Here is a 27050-nt window from a genome sequence, read left to right as displayed (position 1 = left end):
ATTATGTTTTGTGTATGTGTGTGCTATGTTTTTGTGTATGTGTATTATGTTTTTGTTATGTTTGTATGTTTTTGTGTGTGTGTATTATGTTTTTGTGTGAGTGCTATGTTTTGTTATGGATATAGAAAGACATCCTTGTATGCATTTTTGTGCTAAGCTGTAAAAACATTGATTCACACATTTAGATTCTGGCTAAGTTATAAACCTGCCAAATCATATATATACAGTGATGATCATATTTATTGGCACGGTAAAATAAAAGTTAAATTTTGTCTAATAAATTCTAAAAAAGGGATTAAATTAAAGAAAATAACAAAGTATATTATGTATTTTTAACTGGCCTTTCCGATGCAGCAATCGGATTTTAGAAAAAATAAATAACAAAGGAACAACAAACATAATTGCAAAAAACCCTTGTTCAAAATTATTGGCACGATTTATTTAATAATCAATTGTATAGCCTTTGGCCTTGATTACCTTCCTCAGTCGCTTTTCATAGTTTACAACCAAGTTGTTGCACTCTTCAGTAGTAATTTTAGCCCACTCTTCCTGACAATAATCCTCCAATTGAATAAGATTCTTAGGTTTCCTTTGCATTACCCTCAATTTTAATGTTCTCCATAAATTTTCAATTGGATTAAGGTCTGGGCTTTGTGATGGCCACTCCAAAACATTAATATGATTGTCCTCAAGCCATTTCTTAGTCAGTTTAGCCGAATGCTTTGGGTCATTATCTTGCATGAACCACCAACGACGACCAAGTGAGAGCTCTTTAGCAGAGTCTTTCAGGTTTTCATCCAATATTTTAACATAATCTTCCTTTTTTATGCTACCTGTGACCTTAACAAGTCGCCCTGGTCCAGAGGCAGCAAAGGATCCCCAAAACATCAAACTGCCTCCACCGTGCTTCACTGTGGGTATGGTGTTCTTAGGCAGGAAAGCTTCGCCAGATTTTCTGTAAATATAAGACACTTTATTATGGCCAAATAACTCTATTTTCGTTTCGTCAGTCCATAGAACACGTTTCCAGAATGCAACATCTTTATCAATATGACGTTTTGCAAAGGCTAGCCTTGCTTTCAGGTGCATAGGCTTCAATAAGGGAGTCTTTCTCGGACGACATGCTTTTAAACCAGCTCTCTTCAAAACTCTACCAACTGTATGTCGAGATACATTCACTCCAGAGGTGCTCTGTTCATCAACAATCTCCCCAACAGAGATCCTTGGGTTTTGTTTTACTTGTCGAACAATTTTCCGTTCATCTCTTGGGGAAAGAATCCTTTTTCTCCCTCTACCCTCTAAACTCATAACGTGGCCTTGCGATTTGAACTTGTTTATTATGGCTCTAACAGTGGATTTGGGAAGGTTTAGCTTCTTTGAAATCTTATCATAGCCCTCCCCATTGGTATGGCATGCTACAACAAGCTTCCTGACGTCTTCGCTGTGTTCCTTAGTTTTAACCATGGCGATTGAAAATTATAATTTAGTCACTTATAATAGTTTAAATAAATCGCTATCTAAAAATTATCTGAAAAAAATTATTCACTGAATTAGCGTTAAACAAGCATAATATGGCTATAAAAAAGTTCAGAAAGCACGTAAACCGGAAATTGATTGATATTATACTGATACTAAAAGAAAAACAAAGCCGTGCCAATAATTTTGAACAAGGGTTTTTTGCAATTATGTTTGTTGTTCCTTTGTTATTTATTTTTTCTAAAATCCGATTGCTGCATCGGAAAGGCCAGTTAAAAATACATAATATACTTTGTTATTTTCTTTAATTTAATCCCTTTTTTAGAATTTATTAGACAAAATTTAACTTTTATTTTACCGTGCCAATAAATATGATCATCACTGTATATATATATATATATATATATATATATATATATACTAGACTACCCGTGACCCATTGGATCAGTATGTTATATTAGCTATGGAATTAATGTATGAGCGTGACACTTTTGACATAAAGAAAATAGTTTTTTGTGAAATAACAGAAACATTTCTATGAAAGTATATTAAAATGAAAAAAAGAATATAGATAGATTTCTATGAGTCGTTCTGTTTATAATTGTTTATTTAAAAAAGAACAAAAAAAACTTACAGCCATTGAATTATAAGTGGTTTGCCATACTTATAGGTAAATGTGCACTGAACAGATACCATAATACTTAAAGTTAAATTCAAATTTTGATATATCTTTTAATTTAAATGAGAAAAAAAACAATTGGGATGCTGAAAACATACACAGTAAAACAATATGTTTTATTGTTGCGTTGATTATTTGTAACGCAAATTATAAAAACCATATTTTCGGGGTTATTTATTTATGTTGGTAGTGTAGAAAAAAATGTATGAATGTTTTTAAGGTGTATTAAAAAATGGAGAATAAATTTTTTTTTTTAAATGAAAGCGGTGGGTAAATTGCTGTTGTAAAATGCTCTTATGGTTGTCAATGGGTTAAAGTAGATTTATTTGTAAGAAAATTGCGTTAAAATAACTTTAACGTAATATGGAAATGAACGATGTAAAAAAAATGCAGAAAGTATTAACAGTTGTTTATTTGGATAATTTAAACGCGAAAAAAACAAAAATTGAGACGCTAAAAATGTACACAGTGAAACAATATGTTTTATTGTCGCGTTGATTATTTGTTTATGTTTATGCATGCACAACCAGAAGTCGTAAACCGGATGGTGGGTTATAACACCCGTTACAAGGTCATTTTTATAATTATATATATACTTTTTTTAAATTTTCTCATTTTGTTTCAGCAGAAGGTGAGGCATCCTGCTGGACGCCAGGCATTTACCTGCTATCTCATACATTCCAACCGAGAGATCATTTTATGATTCTAGCTATCCTTTTAAGTACAATTATTTGTATCTCTTGCACTTGGTTCACCGGTTATATTTGCCAGGTAGTTTCTGAAATTCTTTTTCATGAGTTTGGGTGCACCTATAATTACTGGAATGATGAAGATATTCGTACGGTTTCAGTTTGTTTTCATGTCGTACATAAGTGTTTGGTATTTCGTTATCTTTTTCCTCTCAGCTCAACCCACATCATCGGGAACATTAACTTCTACTAAGGTTGCTTCTTTCTCTTTCTTGCCCCATATCACTATGACAGGTTTGATAGCTTTGTTTTCTAGGCACACGTAACTGTAGGAATTGCATAATAAGAGGAAGTGTGAGAAAGAAAGAGAGGAGGTGAAAAGGTGAGATTGAGAGCACGGGAGAGAAACAGAAAAAAAAAACGGATCGAGGAAAACAGGAAGAGATTGGGTATGTGAAAAAAAAAAAGAAGAGATTGAAGATAAGAGAAGGCAATGAGAATGAGAAAAGAAAAGGATTGAGCATTTGAAAAATGGAGAAGGAAGGGTTAAGAAGATGGAGAGAGTGGGGAGGCCTAGATGAAAGAGAGAGAAGAAGAGACTGTAAATTGATCTTTTTCTTCTTCCTTACTATTAGTGTTGCCACAATAACTTGTACTCCTACAATTATCACTGATGCTGTGCTTTTCTACTGCGTTAACCTGATGCAAAAACACCGTACAAATAATGGTAGTTGTAGTGGATTTACCGAATGACAGACACCTAGGTGGAACCTGCAAAATGTAGTACCATACTAATCCTCTGCTTGCTGGGGCAAGCAAAGCACACACTATGGGGGCTACTTATTCAAAAGGTATAGCGAATTTTTTTTTTTTTTCGTTTTCTTTCTTTTTTCTTTCTTTCATTTTTCTTTTCTCTTTTTCTTTCTTTTTCTCTTTTTCTTTCTTTTTCTCTTTCCTTTCTTTTTCTCTTTCCTTTCTTTTTCTCTTTCCTTTCTTTTTCTCTTTCCTTTCTTTTTCTCTTTCCTTTCTTTTTCTCTTTCCTTTCTTTTTCTCTTTTCTTTCTTTTTTTCTTTTCTTTCTTTTTCTCTCTTTTTTTTTTAACGATTTCGATACTTTTGTTATTTTCTTGCATGTATATGCATACGATCTCAGACATAAAAAAATGTTATATATGACCGCATTTGACAGTTAACATATTTTGAAATATTTTTTTTTTTTTTTTGTTATTTTTTGGGTATATTTCCCATATGTTCACAGGTTGTTTTTTAAAAAAAAAAAAAAAAAAAAGCATTTTTGAGGTGTTTCAAACACAATTCTGTCTATTCACGGGATAAACAACAACGTGATACATACAACATTATTCTTTTGTCACTTCAAGCAAAACAACTTCACGTAACGATGTAAAAGATGCAAAAGAGTTTTTTAAAAAAATCTTCCATGAAGTTTTACGACGAAATATCTCTTTCCTTATCTAGATTAATAAAGTAATGAGAAAAATTTGTTTTTCTCGTGTCAACGTAACTTTGATACTTTGGCATTGAATCAATTTAAAAAAAAAAAAAAAGAAAGTTTACTATTAATAGGATATTAATAGTGTAAAGTAACACAAATTTTTTTTTTAAAGTAATTTAATTATGTAAAAATCCATCAGAATGCATTTCGGTTTTCCTTATCCATTTTCTAAGATTAATTTAATAAAATTCCACCAGGACATTACATGCATGTTAAGATTTTTTTAAAAGTAAAATTTGATGTTAATAATAACATGTGATAGTGCAGGAGGACACAGTGTTCCATTCATTATGGGCAAGAGCAGATATTCCTGCTAGTGTGTATATATATATATATATATATATATATATATATATATATATAAAATAAAAATTACAATTAAATTTACCAAAATGATCCAAGATGGTAAAATTAAAGTATATTATAAATATTAAAGAATTAATATTTATAAAGTTATCTCAGCCAGCATGCAAAATCCAATCCCGCATTTTGCTAATTCCTACCCTCTGATGAGAAGGAAAGTATTTCTTCGAAACTCCGCGGATTAAGGACTATCCACTTATCTAGTGTTTCCTTTTCAGATTAAATATGTTTTTAACTCATTTCAAAGTGTTTTTTAACATGTTTTATTAACTGCTTGCTCGTGTATATATATATATATATATATATATATATTTGAGGTTAATATTTTTCAGAGGTAAAGCAACCAGTGAAGTTTTAACGAGGTTAATACAAGAGTGCTTGATAATGAAATAGTGCAAGATATATTTTTTGTTTGTTTTACATAAGCATTAATGTGTCACTACACATTCATGAACATGTTTTAGTCAGCCAGTTACAATTAAATAGAAACCTCTTCAGGCGATATTGCTTATAAAAGGTAAAGTCTCTAGTTACTTGTAACTGGCTGATCAAAACATGCTTATGAATGTGTAGCGACATATATTTATTTATGTAAAACTATATGTGTATGTATATATATATATATATATATATATATATGATGATGATGAGAATAATGAGACTAGTATTCCGACGAAATAGAGAAATAAAAAAGGAATAAACCAAATTATGTGTTCATTAACGTTTCGTCTTTCTTCCGAGACTTCTTCTGAATGAATGGAATTAAGAAAACAAAACACCTGTACAAATATTTGGAAATATATTTTTGATGTGATGAAATGTGTATGTATGTATGTATGTATATATATATATATATATATATCGCTAAAAATTGCATCAAAACTCATCCCAAAGATCAAACAAACTTTATTTTCTTACAGATCAGCAGTTTTCAAATACAAATGCTTTTAGTTATATTTCTGAATTTTTGAGATGAGGATTAATGATTCATATTATTTGGATTATTTGAACTACTGCTCTCATCTTGAGTGTTATTTCCACAACGTTTTGGTCAATGTAACCTCCGACCTTCTTCAGGTGTGTCTTATCGAACTCGAGAAACAGCACAGAATGTCAAACAGGGGGTGGCATGTTTTCGATCCATCAACCATGACTGGGTAGAAATCCTAAGTAATTCGCAATTGTATTTTGAGTGTGACCCACATTGAGGATTGAACTTCGAACCTCCAGTAACTTCCAACTGAATATACACCAGGTATTTTATCCATGCCGCCATGGGTTCTTGCCAATAATGAAAAGTAACAATTTGTATTATTTAGAGTATACTGTTTCCATGTTGGATGTAATTCTCATAACGTTTCGGTTGATGTAACCTCATATTTTCTTTAGGTGCGTTTTATTGAACTCTGAAATCTGTATTGAATTTCGAATGGAACCCTTTATTTAATTCACAAATATAGCTTACTTTCATTCAGTCAGCCATGACCAGGTAAAAGTCTCAAGTAATTCCTAATTACATTCTTAGTATCACCTATAATAAAGCCTGAACTTTCAACCTCCAGAAAACTGTCACTTAGGACTTTTATCCATTGCACCACGATTCTTTGTGGTTAACAAAAAACAAATCAAAACAAGTGAGGTATTAGTAATTCTACTATTTGGATCACATGCTGATGAACTCGTAGCACTTGTACCCCCTCAACATGCACACCCCTGACTAATCCACCAAGTAGCAAAATCCCACATCTTCACTGTTTAGATGGCAGAAAGTCTTCTACTCAGACGATCAGACTTTGGAATTCCTTCACTGTTTCTTGCTTCTCTGACTGTACTGACATGCAGAAGTTTAAATGTAATGTGAACAGACATCTCTTGACTCAACACATCATAATTCCCTGTTAGACATAATTCCAAACAGTAGTTCCTTATAACTAAGTGGTAATATTCTTTGTTTGTGGTGAAAAAGAGTTTAAAAACAAAAAAAAAACAATTTTGGGGATTATAATTGTACCATCAAATTGGTACGAATCCTAACCTTTTCATTGCTAGGGATTCCCAATCGGGGTCCACAGAAGCTTTCTGTCACACTGGAGTTTAAAATTCCATTTACTTTAGTCTATCATGCCTGAATTCTTTTACTTCTTTTAAACTCCTCGGCCTAACGTTTACAGGGAATATGAACTGGAATAGATACATTGAGAGCATTGCCAAGGCTGCTGCAAGGAAGGTTGGCTCCCTCTACCGTGCTAGAAAACTACTTACGCCTGCCAGTATCCTATACCTCTATAAGGCAACCATTCGCCCATGTATGGAGTACTGTTGTCACATCTGGGCTGGTGCATCTGCTGCTTGTCTCTCGCTCCTGGACAGGGTTCAAAAAAGAGTCGCAAACCTGATAGGTCCTGAACTGTCATCTGGACTTCAACCTCTGTCCCATCGACGAGATGTTGCATCCCTCTGCCTGTTCTACAAATACTTTAATGGTGAATGCTCTGACGAACTGCAAACACTTGTACCTCCCCGACGTAACTACCCCCGACAAACCCGACAAGCTACTAAGTCTCATCCCTTTACAGTGGAGATCCCTAGGTGCAAGAAAGCCTTTTACTCCAATAGTTTCTTCTCCAGAACTGCGGGTCTTTGGAACTCCCTTCCGGGATTCTGCTTTCCCAACTGCAATGATATGCAGAAGTTCAAGTGTAATGTTAACAAACATCTTTCTACTCTTCTCCCTTCATAATGACCCCGCTAATTAATTCCCTAATAGTAGCCCCCTGCTTCAAAGTGGCACTGTGCCTTGTTTGGGGTGAAAATTGAATAAAAAAAAAAAAAAAAAAAAAAATTTAAAAAAAAAAAAAAAAAATTTAAAAAAAAAAAAAAAAATTTAAAAAAAAAAAAAAATTTAAAAAAAAAAAAAAAAATTTAAAAAAAAAAAAAAAAAAAATTTAAAAAAAAAAAAAAAAAATTTAAAAAAATAAAAAAATAAAAAAATTTAAAAAGCCGTTTAATCGCTAAAAATACAGATTGAATGGACATCTTTAAGAAAATCCATTTTTCTTTCAAAAAAAATCCTGTTTTGCTGTTTCTATGAAAGTTGTTATAAATCATTAAATATGTCATTATTGTATGGTCGCAAAGATTTCTCAGTGTTGGCATCGATACAAAGTTTATTTTTGGGAGTTATTTATTTTGGGCTAATCAATAGACAAATGAATTGTACAACTTGTTTGGGAAAACTTACTAACACGGACTTGATATTTAAAGTTGAAACTAGATTTCTTCTATTAATGTACTATTTTACTGTTATTATTAATGGAGATTTGGTATCTGTCTAAAGCCGAAACTATACCATTACAGGGTGGAATGATAAAATTTTCGCCTTAGAAAAGACAGCCTGATTCCATTTCTGTTTAATAAAACCGTTTTTATTTTTTATTTTTGTTGCCTACCATCCATCTACTAGTTGGCCAGTTGTGTGCAAATTCCAAGAGCGATAGGAGCCTTATATCATGTCAGAAAGTGACGCAATGTTCAACAAGTGAGATCAGAGATGTGCCACTGTACAACTCATGCTCTCTACCAATTCAAGTTCTGACAACAGAACAAATGCATCACTGGATTGCCACGAATAACAGGAATGCCCAGGGTGATGAAAACGGTTTCCGACCACGTTTATGGTCTTTGGTGTGGTTTCAAGTGAGGGCCACATCATGCCACCTGACATCTTCAAAGTTTTTTTTTTTTTTTTTTTTTTTTTTTTTACATGGAGTTCACCACTTATCAAGGCCCAATGGCCACTCAGGGATAAGGGTTATTGTGTGTACAGTAATCAAAGGGATAGTGTAGCAATAGTATTGGAGAATTGGTAAGGTGTCATTACTTGGGGGGGGGGGCGGTTCATCAGGAATTTGTTTGTGTTGGACTTGAAGACATCCAGGTTGAAGTCGGGAGGGAAACAGGCAAGCAGAACAGAGTTCCACAGGCGTGCAGTTCTAAGAAAGAAGCTTTGTTCATGGTATCTACGTTTTGATTTAGGCACATATAGGGAGTGGGGAAAATTATTGACGGTGGTTTCAGCTAGTCGGGTGTTTTTTGAGAAAGATTGGCGTGGGGGGACCAGAGAATGGAGCTCAAACGAGCACCTGCCATGGAAGTAACGATAGAACAATGACAGGCTCGCTACGTCTCTTCTGTGCGAAAGAGGTTGCAGGGTAGAGAAAAAGGCATCTCCACCAAGCCACGAAGTCTATTTTGTACTCCGTCAAGGCAGGATAGGCTGATTTTTGCAGCCTCCGCCCAGATGTGGCAGCAGTACTCCATCTTTGGACGTACTTGGCTCTTATATAGATAGAGAATTGCATCATTAGTGAGATATCTTCTAGAGCGGTAGAAGGATCCCACCATTTTCCCAGCGACCTTGGCCACAGACTTGATGTATGTGTTCCATTTAAGATCAGGTGTAAAGGTCAAACCCAGGAGCTTATCAAATCCTGGGACCTCCCTTAGACGAGAGCCATCCATTTTAATTGATGCCAGATGGGGATCAGAGCGTTTATGATGTAGAGATAGGAGCTTGGTCTTAAATGCATTAAAGGTAACCAGCCACCTCTTTCCCTACTGTACCACGCGCTCAAGATCAGAGGAGAGAGAATCAGAGAGAACATCATCATTTACGGCCTTAGATGTGTTGCCGTAGATGGTCGGCTTGAAAGTCAAAACCAAAGTGTACCTGGATGTGTTGAAGAGCATGGTGCAATCAGGTGGCCACTGGCAGATCCTGGGTGTGGCAGTAGAACTCGGCGCCGGCCCACAAGTCCAAATAGATCCAGGCTTACTACAATTTTATTTATTTGCAGACTGTTATCCTCATCTTTATAGTTGTTTCACAACGTTTCAGACAACTATTCCTCTTGGCCAAAACGTCGTGAAACAACTATAATAATGAGGATAACAGTCCTCAAATAAATAAATATACAAATTACTCATCTGAAAGAATTCCAATAATTAAATAATACTACAACTTTTTACCCTTCTTACTGCCCCCCCCTCACCCCCTGACCTAAACTCACTGGACAACTTTGTTTGGTCATACGTTAAGAACATCACCAACATGACCTCCCACAATACTAAAGCCAGCCTGATCACTGCCATCTGCCGAGCTCCCACCTGTGCTTGTGGAAAAGGCATGCTCCCAGTTTCGGACCTGTATCGAGGTTGTGATTGAGGCTGAAGGCGGCTACATTGAATAGATGTTAGCTCTACTCCATAATCAAGTTACCTGAATTGATTTTTTTTTTTTTCAAAAAAAGTTTTAAAATAAAGCTGTAATGTTATTTTCTTTAGGGCAACATTTTTATTGTTCCATCCTGTACTTCGATTGATGTACAATTGTATTATTTTTCAACGCTCAATTCAATTTGCTATAAAAAATTTATTTTATTTATTTTTTATTTTTTGGACTAATGTACTTTCAATGCTTAGTTCAGGGAATAGTGTAGTATCTGTTCTTTTGTCACAAGACAATCCTTCCAGGCATTACTTCCTCACTTTTTTTTGTGGTAGGAGAGGTAGTATAGTATCTATCATGCAGTCATAATAGGATCATCTCAGAAATTACCGCCTCCTTTAGGGGAAGTAGTGTGGTATATATTGCTTCGTCATGATACTCTCTTTCCCGGCATTATCTCCTCCTTGGCAAGCCAGCATAATATATAGTTTCCAAACTGACAATTGTTTTTCTAACGACAGAAAAAATGCTTTCCAATTCATGTTCTACTCACATCCTCTGTCTTCATCTTTTATGTTTTCATCTAAATTAGATGTTTTCTATTTGATGGGTGTTTTCATTATTTATAGGTTTTAGATTCTTATCCTGCATCGTGATTTTTCTGTTCTTCTTTGTACTGAGTCAGCGCTTAGCAAGGCCAAAAGCCACCCGAGAATAAGGATTAATGAGATGGACAGTTGAATGATGAATATCATGTGAAGATTGATAATGATGGGTGAAAAATTTTTACGGTAGAAACTTGTTTGCTTGCATCTATTTCCACTTTATATATTGGAAAATTTTCTGTAAAATAAATTGGCACTGGGTTATCGTAATTGTTCACTTTCTCACATGCATACACAATATTTAACAATTCCATATATTTTATTTAGACCGGAAGTAATGTGATAAATGTAAACAGGATTTTAATTACCAAATTATACTAAGTGTTAATCATCATCTCAAAATATTCAAAAACACAATACAAAAAACTTTAAAAGTCAACACCAATCACCGTAAATGAACACTTGATTATGCTTAAGGAAGGTCATAGGTCATAGGTCATCCAAAACATCAAACTATAAATATCTATATTTGCATGACTATTATTAGCTGTTGTACGGTAATACTAAACCAAAAGCCAGTCATTTTAATAGCATAAAAATGAGTGAAACGGTATATTGTAAAAGTATTCATAGCTCGAGTATTTCACTTTCAAGGTTTCTAAATAAAATTATCTTTACCAACTAAAAACCAAATCGAATTTGTTCCACAAGTCTAAACCCCAGTATATATCAATTTTCAAGTCTGTAGACCAACAATTAACAGTAGTTTGATAAACCATTCCAGACATACACACAATTAATATATATATATATATATATATATATATATATGAGAGAGATATAATGACAACACAAAAAGGTACAGTTACATCATATTCCTAATTAAATGTACAAGTTCTAAGAATTCAACATCAAAACTTTAGTGTACATAAATTTCTGAACCCCCAAAAATTATATTAACACTTTACGATTAAAAATTTTATTTATGCAATAAATAAAATTTTTAATCATACATTTATGTTCTTCTTGACTCAAGGGATAAAAGGAAAAATTAACCAAAATCGCAGCTGCAAAGTGACACACCCAGACGTGACGGAAGTTAGCATGCAACTGACGCACGAACATAAACAAACCCTTCATTAACTTGCTGAACCATGCATAGACCTGTACTTTGAAGACCAGTTGTGTTGAAAGCCATAAGAGTAAGAAATATTGGTTTTTTTTTTTTTTTTTGAAAGGCGACTTAAAAGTACAATTTGGTGGTAAAGGATTTAGTCTTTTTATCAGAACATACTAGGACTGGACTATTGGTGAAATGATTTTCCTTCTAATTCATATTGATGAAGAAACTTAATAAAATATTTATCTCATAAATGTACATACACTAAAATTTGTCGGTGTTGAATTTTTCAAATTTCTTTACTTAATGATGAATGTTGTAATTTTGTATCTTTTTAAGTTGTCATTTAAAAACTTTGGTTGACCTCAAAGTCTAAATAATAGAACTGTTTTGATACGTACAGTATTCATTGACATCTGATGGACTTGAAAGATCTTGTCTCCAAAACTTTTATATAGATCAGGTAGCCGAACTGATAAGTGAGAGATGACTCTGATTACATCAATAATGATCTGACCAAAAAGAGGAAGCAATCCCTTGCGTCATGCTTTTTATATTTGGTAACCATGTGACTGAATTAACCAACTGGAAACCGTCCTGTCATCACATGATCTCTCTACGTTTAGGAAAAAAAAAAATTCTTTTACAGCTCAAACACTACTCTATACAAATATGAGTCTATATTTACTAACCTCTCACTCTGGTAGGATGTGACACAAGGCTAATTTTATGGAAGCGATGGAACACCTTTCTGAGTTGAAAAATCAAGCAAGGAATTATCACTTAAAACTTCAGAGATAAAAGGGAGATAACCCAATTCAGGAATTGGGTTATCTCCCTTTTCCATTCATTTTTTTTTGCTTGTCTTTTTTTTTTTCTATTTTTTTTTTTTTATTTTTTTTCCTTTCAGCACTCCAACATTTAATGGCATTTTATTTTTATATGAAATGAAAATAGGTTATTTTATTTTTGTTTTTATTTTAAGGCTTTAAACTTACAAGAAAAACTTATCAGTATTATTTGGATTTATCAAACTACTGTTCTCATCTTCAGTGTTATTTTTCACAATGTTTCGGTTGGTTTAACCTCTGACCTTGTTCAGGTGTATCTTGTCAAACTCGGGAATCTTTGTCCAACTCGGGGAATCTGCACAGGATTTCGAACAGAACCCTTTATTTAATCCATATTTTATTTAATCCATAAGGTAGCATGCTCGCATTTCGTCAGCCATGACTGGGTAGAAATCTTAGGTAATTCGCAAGTATTTTGACTGTCGCACGCACTTAAGATTAACCCTTCAACCTTCCAGAAATGCGTAGCTATTACATCTTAAGAAGGTCAGAGGTTACAACGATCAAAACGTTGTGGAATTAAAACTCAGGATGAGAGCAGTAATCCAAAAAGTCCAATAAATATGAATAATGAAACCTCATTTCAAAAATTCAGAAACATAAAAACTTATCCCTTTTTTTTTTATTCTGCTTCTCTTTTTAGGCCGCAGTTTGGTGGCGAAGAAAAATGACGGCATTAAAGAATCTACAGACAGTAGTGCTACACTTGAAGATGATGACACCAAAGGTAAATATCTCTTACATTAAACAGTTTCTACTTTTTTTTTTTTTTAAATTTTATCTCTCAAAATCCACACACACACACACACACATAAAAGGCACCCTGGCATTAAGAATCCCTGTGTACTCTTATTTACTACCCTGACCACCTATATTTTCCCTTTTTATTTATTTTTTAATTTCTATAATTTTCATTTTTAATTGGTATAAAAGAAATAACTTTTAAACTATTCGTAGTTATTTCCCTTGATTTCGTTTTTTTTTTTTCTTTTTTCTTTTCACAGTCACTAACTCAGCGTTTTTTTTTTTTTTTTTTTTTTTGTGTGTGTGTTTCTTACAGTCACTACTTTGGACCATCGTGATCCAAATGAAATCAATATTGCAATATTTTTTTTTTACCATAAACTAATCGAGGTCACATTAAACCATTATATATACATTATATAAATATAAGGTTTTTAAGTAAATTTTTTGGGACTTTCTGATATTTATTTACATTTAGAGACAGAAAAGACAGTTCCACAAAACAAGGTGTTTGTATAGATTATCTTTTAAACCAATTCATTTCAGATGAAAATATTATTACATAATTATGTGTCATGTCGAAATTAGTATAAACTCTAAAAAGTATGAAAAATGATTTAGGTATGCTAGATGTATTTTTAACAAAAACTCTACAATTACATTCAGAGATATATTTAAAAATGACAGACCATTAATTTAAGTCAAGGGAGATAAGTCGGTTTCTTATTCTGGATTGGTTGCATAATTCTTCCACATTAAAACATGCAATACAACTCGATAATTCAATAAATTCTATTTTTACTTGTAACTATTTTTCTACTGAATCATTTTGTAATTTTTAGAATTTATACTAATTTCGACATGACACATAAGTACAGGATGTTTTCACCTGAAATGTGTTGGTTTCAAAGATTAATAATCTACACAAGAACCAAAAAATAATTTTAAAACACTGCTGCTGAATATAAGAATACAATTATATTAACATTATCCAATCAAAACACTTGTTGCCAAGGTGACTGACCAGGTAGACAGCAGTTCATAGGTTGACCTATAATTACATAATCCCCTTGCTCTCCTGCTACTACCCTCTCTATTGCTCTTCTCTTACTGCTTCCCTCTATTCCCCTCCTCCCACAACTTCTTATCTCAACCGCATCTACCCTCCACACACCCTCTAAAACATTAAGGGTTCAAACAGACAAGCAAAATTATGAGTTTTTATATTATATGGATGTTGTTGTTTATTTACTTTTAATTATTTTTGCCAGTGGTTCTCTATCTACTATTATATATATATATATATATATATATATATATATATATATATATATATGAAAGTAAATTTTTGGTACAGCAGAATGGAAGGAGAAATTTCAGAGGAAACATAATTTAATTTAAATACCAAAAAAAACAAGAAATGGGCAGGTGAAATTAAAATTTTCCCTAAGGCCTTATCGTCTGACCCTCTAAGAGGAAACGTCAGAATGATAGATTAAAAACTAAGAAAACGAATGAGGGAAGAGGGGAATTTTGGTTACAGTTTTTTTCTCCACTGTTCTTCCAACTGTAACCAAAATTCCCCTCTTCCCTCATTCGTTTTCTTAGTTTTTAATCTATCATTCTGACGTTTCCTCTTAGAGGGTCAGACGATAAGGCCTTAGGGAAAATTTTAATTTCACCTGCCCATTTCTTGTTTTTTTTGGTATTTAAATATATATATATATATATATATATATATATCATATTCAATATTTTTATCCAAAGGTTTAATATATTAAAATATACTAGTCAATGGCAATGTACATAAGCCAATTAAAATTAAGCCAAGTAAATTGACTCAAATATTAAGCTTCATGATTATCATTTCTATAATCGAGTATTCATAAAGTTTAAAATTGTCCAAATGGTGTTGAAACAATTGTAACACTATTAGAAAAGTACATAATATGGTGCAGACTTTTTCATTTGTTATTTTGGTTTGAAAGTTGAATATATATATATATATATATATATATATATATATATATATATATATATATATATGCAAAAATTGATGATGAAAATAAAAGTTGAAAGAATTACAATATTAATCAATTAAAAATTCAAACAATTTTTGATGGATTAATAAGTATTGTAATTGATGCAATTTTTATTTTCATCATCAATTTTTTTTTTTTTTTTTTTTTTCTTTTTTGTTAATTTCTCTTATCCAGTACATTAATCTGTTTTTTTTTTTTTTTCATCATGATAGGTTATAATATAAAGATAATATTTATCTTTGGAATTTTAATTATATATAAACCTTTTTAGAATGTAATTATGTTATTTGAGATTTTTTACACTTTTCAGAAATATATTCTAAAAAAAACAACTTAATGTTCTTGAAAAAAAAACTTCATCAGATTACTATTTACTTTTTTTCTAACCTTTAAATACAAATCACAGAAAATTATTTCTCAATTTAAACTCCATTTTCTCAGATTATATAAAAAAAAATTTTAATTGCATGTTCAATTTTTGAGGTGGAGTTCATTTCATTGTGTAAGTTTTAAGGAACAAAGTTGAGTATCTGATCTGATATTACACTTCATCTTTTTCATCCCCTGTTAATGGAATGAAATCCTTCTAGACTGAGGCAATTTTTATTTTTATCCCATCTAAGAGGGTCACTTTTATGGGAGCTGGATTTTTTCCACTTAAAAAATAAACCTTGTGTCTAAATCTACCCTTGTGGAGAAGCAAGTAAATAGGAACTAGTCAGAAAACAGGCTGTATTGTTACAACGGGGTGAGGAGTTGCAGGTGGCAGAGGTAGTTCTGGAGAGGACAGTTGGCTGTCTGGGTTTGCAAAGATGACGTCAATAGAGGCCAGGAGGATCAGCTAGAGCAGCGATCCTGGATCGAGGTGCACTGGGAATGATATCAAAGAAGTTCAAAATGGGGGACGCAGAATTCTCGGGTATTTGGGTCAGCAGGACTGACCGACATTTCAGACAATAAACAAAAAAGGCGTGGAGGAATGTTCTAATGTCATCCATCCCAATAAAAAAGAGACAGCCAGATAACGAGAAAAGAAACGACCATGGAAAAGAGAGAGAGAGAGAGAGAACACATATATTTGTCATTTTGCACACACACCACCACCACCACCCTGTGACCCCCTCCTTGCTGTCAGTATTGTCACTGGAGAATAAACATTGTTTCTAATCATTATCATTAGGTGTTATTTAAAAGTACAAGAGACTTTTTTGTGTGTGTGTGTGTGTGTTTACATTTGATTGTGGAGTCATGCATAATTCTATGAATTCAAACAACCCCCGGTTAGCGAGCCAGCTAGTCTTATGAATAACACAACAGTATTTGAGCTAAATTTATATAAAAAGTGAACACTCTGCTAAAAATTGAACATGTATTTATTTTTTTTCAAGTATTATAATCTGAAAATATTATAATTGATTAATAGCATTTTAAATATTTTTTTATGTATTTTTATTTTCAATTATATCTGTTGGGGCAAACATTATACGTTATATACATTTCTCTTCCCTCCCTTTTTCTGGTTGATAACCACTGGTTGTTGGGATTTTCTTATGAAGTTTCATGTTGTTCTTGTATCACATTCAATGTTTCGTATTCCTTTAACAAATGTCTGCATGGGTTTCTTCCTTTTCTTATTTATTTTTTGCTATTCTCATCTTGAGTTTTATTTTCACAATGTTTCAGTTGATGTAGCCTTTGACCTTTTTCAAATGTATCTTGTCGGAATCTGCATGGAATTTTGCAAAGACCCATGGCATCGTAGATAAAGTAAAATTCAGTTGTAAAGTTAACCTCTTCTGGAGGTTGAAACCTCAATCCTCAGTGTGGACGACACTCAAAATACAATTGCAAATTATTTTCAACTTTCAAGTCATGACTGTTGGAATGAGAGCATGCTGCCCCCATGGATTAAATAAAAGGTTCCGTTTGAAATTCCATGCAGATTCTCGAGTTTGACAGAAAGATTCTTGAGTTCGCAAGATATACCTGAAGAAGGTTAGAGGTTACATCAACTGAAACGCTGTGGAGAAAACACTTAAGAACAGTAATCTAAAGAATCCAAATAATACAAATAATCAATCCTCATCTCCAAAATACATCTTTTGGTAGTTCTTATTTTAATTAATAATCTGTCAAACTTTAAAAAATATTATTAATTTTAATCTCTCAGAATTACATGAACACAGAGATGAAATATTAAATACTCCATCAGATAAACCTTCCCAAAAAGTCCGTGTGCATTTTTTCCCGTTATTTATTTTATTATTTATCATGTTCTTATGTGTGTCATGCTTACATCCGGGTCATTTGTTATGTTCTTCTATTTCTTGCCATAAATAATTTTACTAAGAATTCTTCATAAGTTTTGATTTCAGTTTCGATTATGGCTAATGGCACTTCAATCATTTATTTTTTTTATAAATAATTTTATCAAGAATTCTTCATAAGTTTTGGTTTCAGTTTCGATTATGACTGAAGGAACTCAAGTTATATATATATATATATATATATATATATATATATATTCATAAGTTTTTATTTCGGTTTCGATTCAAGCAAATGCACCCAAGTCATATGGATATATTTTTTTTATTTTTTGAATCGCAACTATATAATATATAAAAATCGATAGAACATTAACTCTATAATAATATATACGAAATCTGCAAGAATTAAAATATCATATTTAAGCGTACTTTATGACCGGCTTTGCCAGGCGTTCATGCTAGCTTAGATAAATACTTTTGCAGTTTTAACAAAAAAGCTACAATAATATCAGAGCGTCTTCATTTACACTGCCAACATCAATATATTACATATGAATGAGTCCTGGAATTTCCCCAGGTCCCGCTAGTTATTATTTTTATTTTTTTCTGTTTATTCACCCCAAACAAGGCACAGTACCACTAAGTCATAAGGGGTTGGGACCAGATTTGCAGGGATACTATTTATGGAGTTGGGCAGCGAGATAGCTGTTCACATTACACTTGGACTGCTGCATGTCAGTACAGTCAGAGAAGCAGCTTACATAAATCGCCAGAATATGATGAAATGATGCAGCAAACAATTAAGAAAAGGGGAAAAAATTTAGTTTTCATCATGCAAAAATTTAAATCATAAAAAATAAATTAGTAATGCTATCATGATGAATCTAACAGAACACACTGATCGATTAATTTTTTTTATTATTTATTTCCATTTCCTTCATTAAAATTACTAGATTATAAATGATTTCTATCATGATATTTTTTTTATAAATTTGATTAGCGTTTGGTATACTCTGGTTTAGGTAAGCTGCCAGAATATGGCAAGTGCTCGACTGTACTCCAATCTATGGTTCCCCCTTGCCAAACTTTCACAAAAAAAACACTCAACTAACTACAACCACTATAAACGATTTCTCCCACTCTCTATCTGTGCCTAAATCTAAATGCAGATTCCATGAACAAAGCTTCTTTGCCCAAAACTGCCCGCTTGTGGAACACTGTTCCGCTGGCCTGCTTCTCACTTGAATACAACATAGTAGCTTTCAAATCCAATGTAAACAAGTTCTTGTTAAGCCGTCCCCATAAATAATCAAATTCTACCCAATTTACACCATTAACGATTATTACACAACCACCTTATACTCATTAACCTTTATTCTCGAGTGGCCTTCGGCCTTGATAAGTGGTGACACCCAAGTAAACAAAACGAAAAATAAAAGGGAAACATCCATGAAGAAGTGAGTCATTCTCTGCATAAAAAACAAAAAAAAAGATTTAGATCTGCCTGATATATATTCGGTTAAAAAAAAAATTTAATTGCATGATAAATTTACTTTTTGCCAATAAATTTCCAGTGTGAAGAGAGATATTAAAAATATATTGTAAGAATAAAAAAAAAAACTTGTGTTCAATTAATCGTACTGAGTGAATCTTTTATATTCGGTATTGTTCTTCAGCATTAAATAACATAAAAACATTTGATTCGTCATTAAGTTAACAAACCCAATCAGAACGTCAGATGTTTTCTCTAATAACATTGTCAAATTCAAATACACTTTATTTCTTGACCAATCATAATGCGTCAATCTTTTTTTTTAATCCTATCATTTTTTTTTTTTTCTGAAATCATATTTGAGGTTCTTGTATATTCATTCTTATGTTGCTCTCCGCCATTTTGAAATTTAGGAAAGGCTGATATTGAGAGTAAGTACGACAAACTTGAAATATTTATAACTCAACGTGTGCTCAGGCGTGTGCTTTTTTTTATATAGTTAACAGATTTCTAAGTTATAATAATAGACTATTTTCTAAATAATGTTTTAGATTTTATTGAAGCGGTTAGCTTCCAAAATTGCTATCTAATTTTATTAGTTTTGTCTGATTTTCTAAATGGTCACAGAGCAAATTATTCCATATTTGTTGTCCGATATTTTGCGGATTCCGTTTTTTTTTTTTTTTTTTCTTGCCACCTGGATTGATTGAATAAGTGTTAGGATTAAAAGAAGAGTATGCACTGTTTTGTAAAAAAAATAAAATTAGTTTTTATTAAAAATTAAATTGAATTAGATAACAAATTACCAATTAAATTGAATTAGATTACAAATTAAATGTCATTATGATGTATCCAATATAGAATATTGCCAAAGTAATTGTCTTTTCTACAGTGGCATCAGAGAAATTGTTAAATGTGACTCCACAAAAATTAGAAAATATATTAATATTTGAAAAATAAAATTTAAAAAAATGTCCGCAAAATATTAGATAACAAATTACTACAGTGGATTAATATTTTCCGTCACCATTTGAAAAAACCAAACAAGGCTAGTCAATAAAATTTGGTAACAACTTTTAGGAGCAAACCACTTTAATATATACACCTTTTTACAGTTTGATTGGTTTGTGCAACTTATTTTTTTTTTTTTTTGTGTGTGTGTGTATGTGTTCTTTAGACGTAGATGTTTATTTAATAGAATAGCACCTTACTAATTTTTTTTTTTTTTTTAGAAAAGAAATATTTATTCTCCTGACAAGACGACAGTTTAGTGAGTCCAAAAAAAGATGGCTACCAAATTTCTGTTTAAAAATGAAAAATAAATTTTTACTTTAGATTTTGGTTAAGATTTATTTTGGATTATTAGCTTTGTGGTTCCAAAAGAATCCAGAAGGGCATAACTCTGTATTTAATGGAAACAAAATATATTGAACAGAAAAAAAAAAATACAAATAAAGAGTATAGGCACTCCTGCATTAAACGGTCGGCGCCATTCTTTAGGGAGTGATAACTCCAATTTTTTCTTGGTCAAATAACACAGCAAATAATTAAAAAAAAATTTTTTCCTGTTTTCAAACACAAAAATATCTGAAACCCAATACATTTATTGTATAAAAATGTATCGAAATATAATTGTAAAAACATTTATTGAAAAATCTGTGTAAGAAAATATAATTTTAATAAAACAATTTTGTAATTAAAGTAACGGTGAATTATTTTTTCTCAAAAAAATGTTTTTGAATTAAAGTAAAATAGGATTTAAAAAAAAACAACTAATATGGTGCAAATAGTGAATAATTGATGGAATAGATATACACGCGCGTGTGTGTGTATATGTATATATATATATATATATATATATATATATATATATATAAGCGAGATAAGACACTGATAGAATTCAGATGAATAATCCTGATAGATATTACTTGAAGTAATACTTTCAAAGAGATCCTAGCCAAAAAGGAAAAGCTCAGTATTTAAGAATAGAGCAATATATAAGTGTCGTGGTTAAATTTGAAATTCTGAAAAAACAACATATAGAGACATATATTCGATTTAAGAATTTATTGCTTGACAAAAGGAATATATAGATGGCTCATATCATCAGAGGAAATGAAATGCAGTTTTTTGATAACTGCATTTCATTTCCTTTGATGATATGAGCCGTTGTTGAAAATCCATGGATTAAGGAAATTAAAATAACCCCTTCTATATATTTCTTTCGTCAAGCAATAAATTCTTAAATCGAATATATGTCTCTATATGTTGTTTTTTCAGAATTTAACCACGAAACTTATATATATAATAAATTCCACAGCCAAACAATGTCGCAACAGAATTTATTATACATAATCTCTCACATTCTGAAAATCATATATGTATATATATATATAGAGAGAGAGACAGATAAAATAGTACTGTACACTAGCCATAATCACAAGGAATACATGTAGATACACACACAGAGAGAGAAAAAATAATCTTATTATTTCAAAGATTAATATTTTTTACATTTATAACCAATAGTTGCCAAATCTGCAATTCAAGAAAATAGTTGTTAAAGTTTATTGCCTCTAAAAAACAAAAACACCCTGTACACACACATTTATATATACGCTTCTTCTTCTTACACGTATTACACATTTTTTTTTTTTTTTTACTCTGTGTGTATATGTCCTTTTCATGTTGTTTTTATTATTATGTTGTTGTTGTTTTAAGTTTTTGTGATTTCAATTTGTTTTTTAAATCAATTGATTCCAGTGTTTTTATATTTACATGTTTGTTGTTGTTAGAAAAAGTTTTATTTTTCTCACATTAAAATTGTGTGTGGGGGAGGGTTGCATTTTTTATCTTTTTTTATTCTGTTTTTAATAAATACAGCATTATGTTCCCGCCTTTTTTTTTTTTTTCTCTTTTTTGCCAAAAAAAGAAGCTTTTTTTTTTCTTTCTTTCTTTCTTTCTTTTTTGTTTAATTTATTATTATTCAGCACTTTGATGGTTTGCATGTTTTCATCTATGGTCTCGAGTGCCTTGGGTACCCTTGGGTAAGGTTTCACGGCTGATACCCATACCACCACCCCAACATCAATCTTTCAACGAAATTTCTACTTTTTTTTTTCTACTGCCTACCCTACTTCACAACCCTGTTGACTAATGCAAACTCTGTCTACGCCAACCTTGTCCTTTGTATGATTTAGACTAAATTCTGTGATGAGGCCCAGTTTAAGAGATTTAAAACTTGTTGGGTCACCACTTAAAAAAAGTAGAATCTATTATTTGCAGACTATTTATAATTTATATTATCTTCATACAAACTACATTAATCTGGAAATTGAAGGGCGCTTATGGCAACTGAGACAATTATCTGGAGGGGGGGAGCATTGACTAAACAAAGATCAGCATATTTTGTGAGAGATAATTTAGAAAAACGCTAAAATAAACAAACAATGAAACGATTTTAAGTTAAAAAAAAAAACAAGCACAGAATGGAGTTAATCACGGAAATTGTTGAAAATTTATGTGGAGACAAGATCTCTTTTTAGTTGAACTTGTTTCATTGTTCGATTGATTTTTTTAGCGTCCTAAATTATCTTCTGTAAAATATGCTTATTTGTTTAGTTAATGCGAGTTATCCCCCCTAGATAATTGTCTCCGTTCCATAAGTGTCAATTGGAGATATTAAAAACTTGCAGAATAAAATCTTTTATAAAAAATGATCGGCTTCAGCATTAACTGACTAAAAAGAAAAAGGGTTGATATGCCATCAAACAAAACAAATCTATTTAATTTTACCTATTTAATCATTTGATTTCCTTTTTTTTTTTTTTTTTTTTTCTTTTTTTTTTCTTTTTCTTTTTTTTTTTTTTTCTTTTTTTTTTTTTTCTTTTTTTTAATTATTATGACTTCTGTTGTATACTCATTTCCGGGTCTCTACCAGAGATCTAAGTCCAGAAATGTTGCCGTGATATTTTGATTGTACACACACGCACAAACACCTGCACATACAAACATATATGCGTTTCAAATGAACAAAATATTATGTGGAGTATAAACTGCATTTAAAAACATTTTTGTATTTCTTTAAGATGTGAACTGCCAGAGATATTATTTCTTTTAAATCTTTTTTTTATTTTTATTTTTTTTTTTTTTATAAAAAAGAAACCTTTCCCTCCCCCCTTTACCAAAAATCTTTTCTTTTTTTTTTTTCAAATGTTATCCTTCTGCATTTTTCTGCATCCGTCAACTTTTATACTAAACTTTATTTTCTATCTTCAGTTTTTGTTCTATTATTACCACAAATGCCTCAAATTTAATTTCCTTATTCAAAAGCTTTTTTTTTTCTTTTTTCTTTTTTTTCTTTTTTTTTTTTTTTTTTTTTAGTGATTCCTTTTTTGTTTTTTACTCGGCTTTATATTCTGGATATGTATTTTTCTGAAAAATTACATTAACTCTTAACATCCTATACTATTCAAAACTGCATTAAATGATCGAAATGATAGCTCTTTAAATATATTTTTAAAGATATTTAAAACTTCCTTATGGAAAGGAAATGTCATTTTAATAACAAATAGCATTTTTTTTACACGTTATTTAAAAAAGAAATTCTTCCAAAATGTCTGCTTTTGATTGTAACTCAAAAAAATTGTTCAGTCACAATATTGTTTTAGTTCAATGTGATACTATTTCGGCCCAAAGAGTCGATGAATGTTATATTCTGCGTGACTCGATCACAATAGTGTTTTGAGTTCAAATAACAATCATATTTGTAAAATGTGATATTATCTCAGCTCGGTTAATCAATAAGTCTTATATTCTAGATGATTTAGCACTAAATACAGCCTAATGCCATGAGAATCCCATGCATTACAACCAGATGTTTTATCAGTCATTCCATGGCAACACCGTAACAAAAATATTGTGAGCTTGTTTCTGCTTTATCGTTATTTTCATGGGAAGTGCTCGTCTGAGCTCTAATCTATGTCCCCCCTCACCAAACTTTCATGAAAAACACTTGTTTAGCTGAAATCACTATCAATAATTTCCCCCACTCTTTATCTGTGCCTAAACCTAAATGTAGATTCCATGAACAAAGGTTCTTTCTTAGAACTGCACGCCTGTGGAACTGTCTTTCGTTTGCCTGCTTTCCACCTGACTACAATATGGTCGTCTTCAAGTCCAACATAAACAAGTTCTTGATGAACCGTCCCCTTTAAGTAATCCAATTTACTATGATATTGTCCCATTGACTACCGTACACTCATTAACCCTTATCCTCGAGTTGCCATCCAGGCCTTGATAAGTGGTGACTTATTTACAAAAAAGAAAAAAAAAGAAAAGTGATAGATATGCCATAAAACAAACAAAACAAAAACCACACCAATACCATGTTTAAAATCTCCAGAGTTTCAATGTTGATACAGTTCTGTTAAAAATTTAGGTAAAAGATCAGTTCTCTCAGTAACCCCAAAAGCAAAAAAACTTGTGGTGCACAGTAAAAATTTTTTTTTTTTTTTTTTTTTACTTAGAAGTCACCACTTCTCGAGTAGTCTTTGGGCCTTGATAAGGTTTAATGAATGTAAGGTGGTAGTGTAGTAATCATTAATGGTGTAAATTAGGTATAATTTGATTATTTATGGGAACGGCTCAACAAGAACTTGTTTACATTGGATTTAAAGGCTATGTTGTATTCCATTGGAAAGCAGGTCAGCAGAACAATGGTCTACAGGCGGACAGTTCTAGGAAACATTAGAAACACAGATGTATAATGGTTTGAAGAGTTGATGAGTATTATATTCTGGTTGACTTAGCACTAAATATATCCCAATGCCACGATTATCACATGCATTCAGTGTTTGAAGGTCGCTTTTTAGGGGCTCCAATATGGAAGGTATTATTTTTGGAGAATGCCGATTTTTAGGGAGAAACTTTTAGTGAAAACTGTTTTTAAGTTTATATGCAAATGTGTCCGAGTGAAAGGAATGTTGGATGATAAACACAAAATAATGAATTCAAAAGCATAAATTTACAAAATATCTTTGCATATGTTTAAAAATGAAAATTTGCATCAATAAGAAATCGAATGCTTGTTCATAGTTTTAGAGTCCTTATAGAAAATGGAGGATTCATCGGCCGAGATATCAAAGAGTCGATAATTTAAAGGGCCATGAATTATCCACAGGTTTGAAAATCATAATAAAAACTTCTCCATTCAATTACACAAATTATATTTGATTAAAAATTATTAATAAGAGTTAATGTTCATTTGTTTTCATTGTAGAAAGAAAGTTCAGTGAGAAAAGTTAGGATTTAAAACCTAATACAATCGATGATTAAACAACGATTGTGGATTTTGTGTGTTACGGGACCATGATTGGTAGCATTCATGTTAGAACTCCATCCCATAATGCCATGTTTCTCGCAAGCTTCGTGTCTCTTGTCAAGAGCAGATAATCATCATGCAATTTCTCTTTCCAAAGGCAAAAATTATAAGATGTAAAAGAGTTGTCTTCCTTTAAACATAAATATCGGTGCTTCTATATTATACAAACAAAAAAATATTGAATTTCAAGTAAAACAAATGGTACCTACATAATTGTCATGATGCAAATAGTACCATATCCAAAAATTATGGAAAATAATAAGGCAGAAAAACAATTATTAATAAAAAACTGCTTATTTGAGGAATAAAATTTTTGACATTTTGAATTACGTTTGTCATGTGATGTAAACAGAACTTAATTATCTCCCCTGTAGACTTATCTGTTTTTAGTAAGTGTAATATCGTGATTTCTCATCATTTCACAAATTTCTTTTTCATTATCTTTCTACCTTATCGTTTTTCGTAATTTTTGGATATGTTACTATTTGAGACCTGACAATTACATAGCTACCATTTGTTTCACTTGGAATTCTATATTATTTTGTTGTTATTATAATATAGAAGCACAGAAATGTCTTTCAATGGAATATGGTTTCCGAACCAATGAATTAACAAAAGTTTAAATAAAACTTATGCATATGCAGAATATAAAAACAGGATTATAAAAACAAATGATGTTTTTTGTACTAAAAACACAATATCAGCTGTTCTACTCCATGAATTTTTGTAAATTTGGGATATATTTCTATTTTCAACATTAAAATTAAGTACCATTGCTTTTGGTTTAAAACCACATATTTTAAAAAATCGATCCGTCGACTCTATCTTAACAAGCATATTTTTTCTTTCTTTTTTTTAACATAGGAGTCCCCACTCATCAAGGCCCAGAGGCCACTCGAGGATGAGGGTTAAAAAGTGTACAGTAGTCAATGGGACAATATCGTAGTAATTGTCAGTAGTGGAAATTTGGTAAATTGGATTACTTAAAGGGAACGGCTCATTAAAAACTTGTTTACATTGGACTTGAAGATAACCATATTGTAGTCAGCTGGAAAACAGGGAAACAGTAGAGAGTTCCAAAGAAAGAAGCTTTGTTCATGGAATCTATGTTTAGGTGCAGGCACAGATAAAGAGTGAGGGAAATACAACTTATGAAAGTTTGGCGAGGGGGAATTATAGATTGGAGCTCAGACAAGCACTTGCCATGAAAATCACGATAAAGCATAAATGTCTTTCAATGGAATATGGTTTCCCAACTTATAAATAACAAAAAGTTCAAATTAAAATTCATGCATATGCAGAATATAAAAACAGGATTTAAAAAAAAAAAAAATTGTTACTTAAAAAAAAAAATTTTCTTTTTATTCAACCTTTTTTACTTTTCAGTTTATAAATTCTTATCTGATCTCGCATGTTGAGTTCAGTGATAGTGCAATTAGCCTGAAGGTGCACAATGTCTGTTGTTCAAACTAAACTATATTATGTCACACATAAGAGAAGGAAAGCATCAAGCAAACCATGTGCTGAGAAAATAAAAATTAATTGAAACAAACATGAAAATGTGCATTTCGTCAAATTAAAAAAAACTATGGAAGACCATC

The 27050-nt window shown here is 31.5% G+C and overlaps 1 protein-coding gene across 32 annotated transcripts in view; it reads left to right on the top strand.

Moving 5' to 3' along the window:
* Nucleotides 1-27050, top strand: part of LOC145265633 (calcium/calmodulin-dependent protein kinase type II delta chain-like) — a 705488-nt gene that overhangs the window by 587635 nt on the left and 90803 nt on the right. For 27 of the 32 annotated variants that reach the window (XM_080121704.1, XM_080121699.1, XM_080121701.1 and 24 more), the window contains one exon: nucleotides 13166-13249. In XM_080121704.1, the coding sequence (XP_079977830.1) occupies nucleotides 13166-13249 (84 nt within the window). Of the gene's footprint in view, nucleotides 1-13165; nucleotides 13250-19480; nucleotides 19499-27050 lie in introns of all 32 variants that reach the window. The other 5 variants (XM_080121687.1, XM_080121689.1, XM_080121678.1 and 2 more) reach the window with 1 other exon arrangement.

This window comes from Euprymna scolopes, chromosome 40 (genome assembly GCF_053919585.1).
Source record: "Euprymna scolopes isolate OS-2025 chromosome 40, ASM5391958v1, whole genome shotgun sequence".
NCBI classification, from domain to species: Eukaryota; Metazoa; Mollusca; class Cephalopoda; order Sepiida; family Sepiolidae; genus Euprymna; species Euprymna scolopes.
This window is presented reverse-complemented; position numbering and strand designations above follow the sequence as displayed.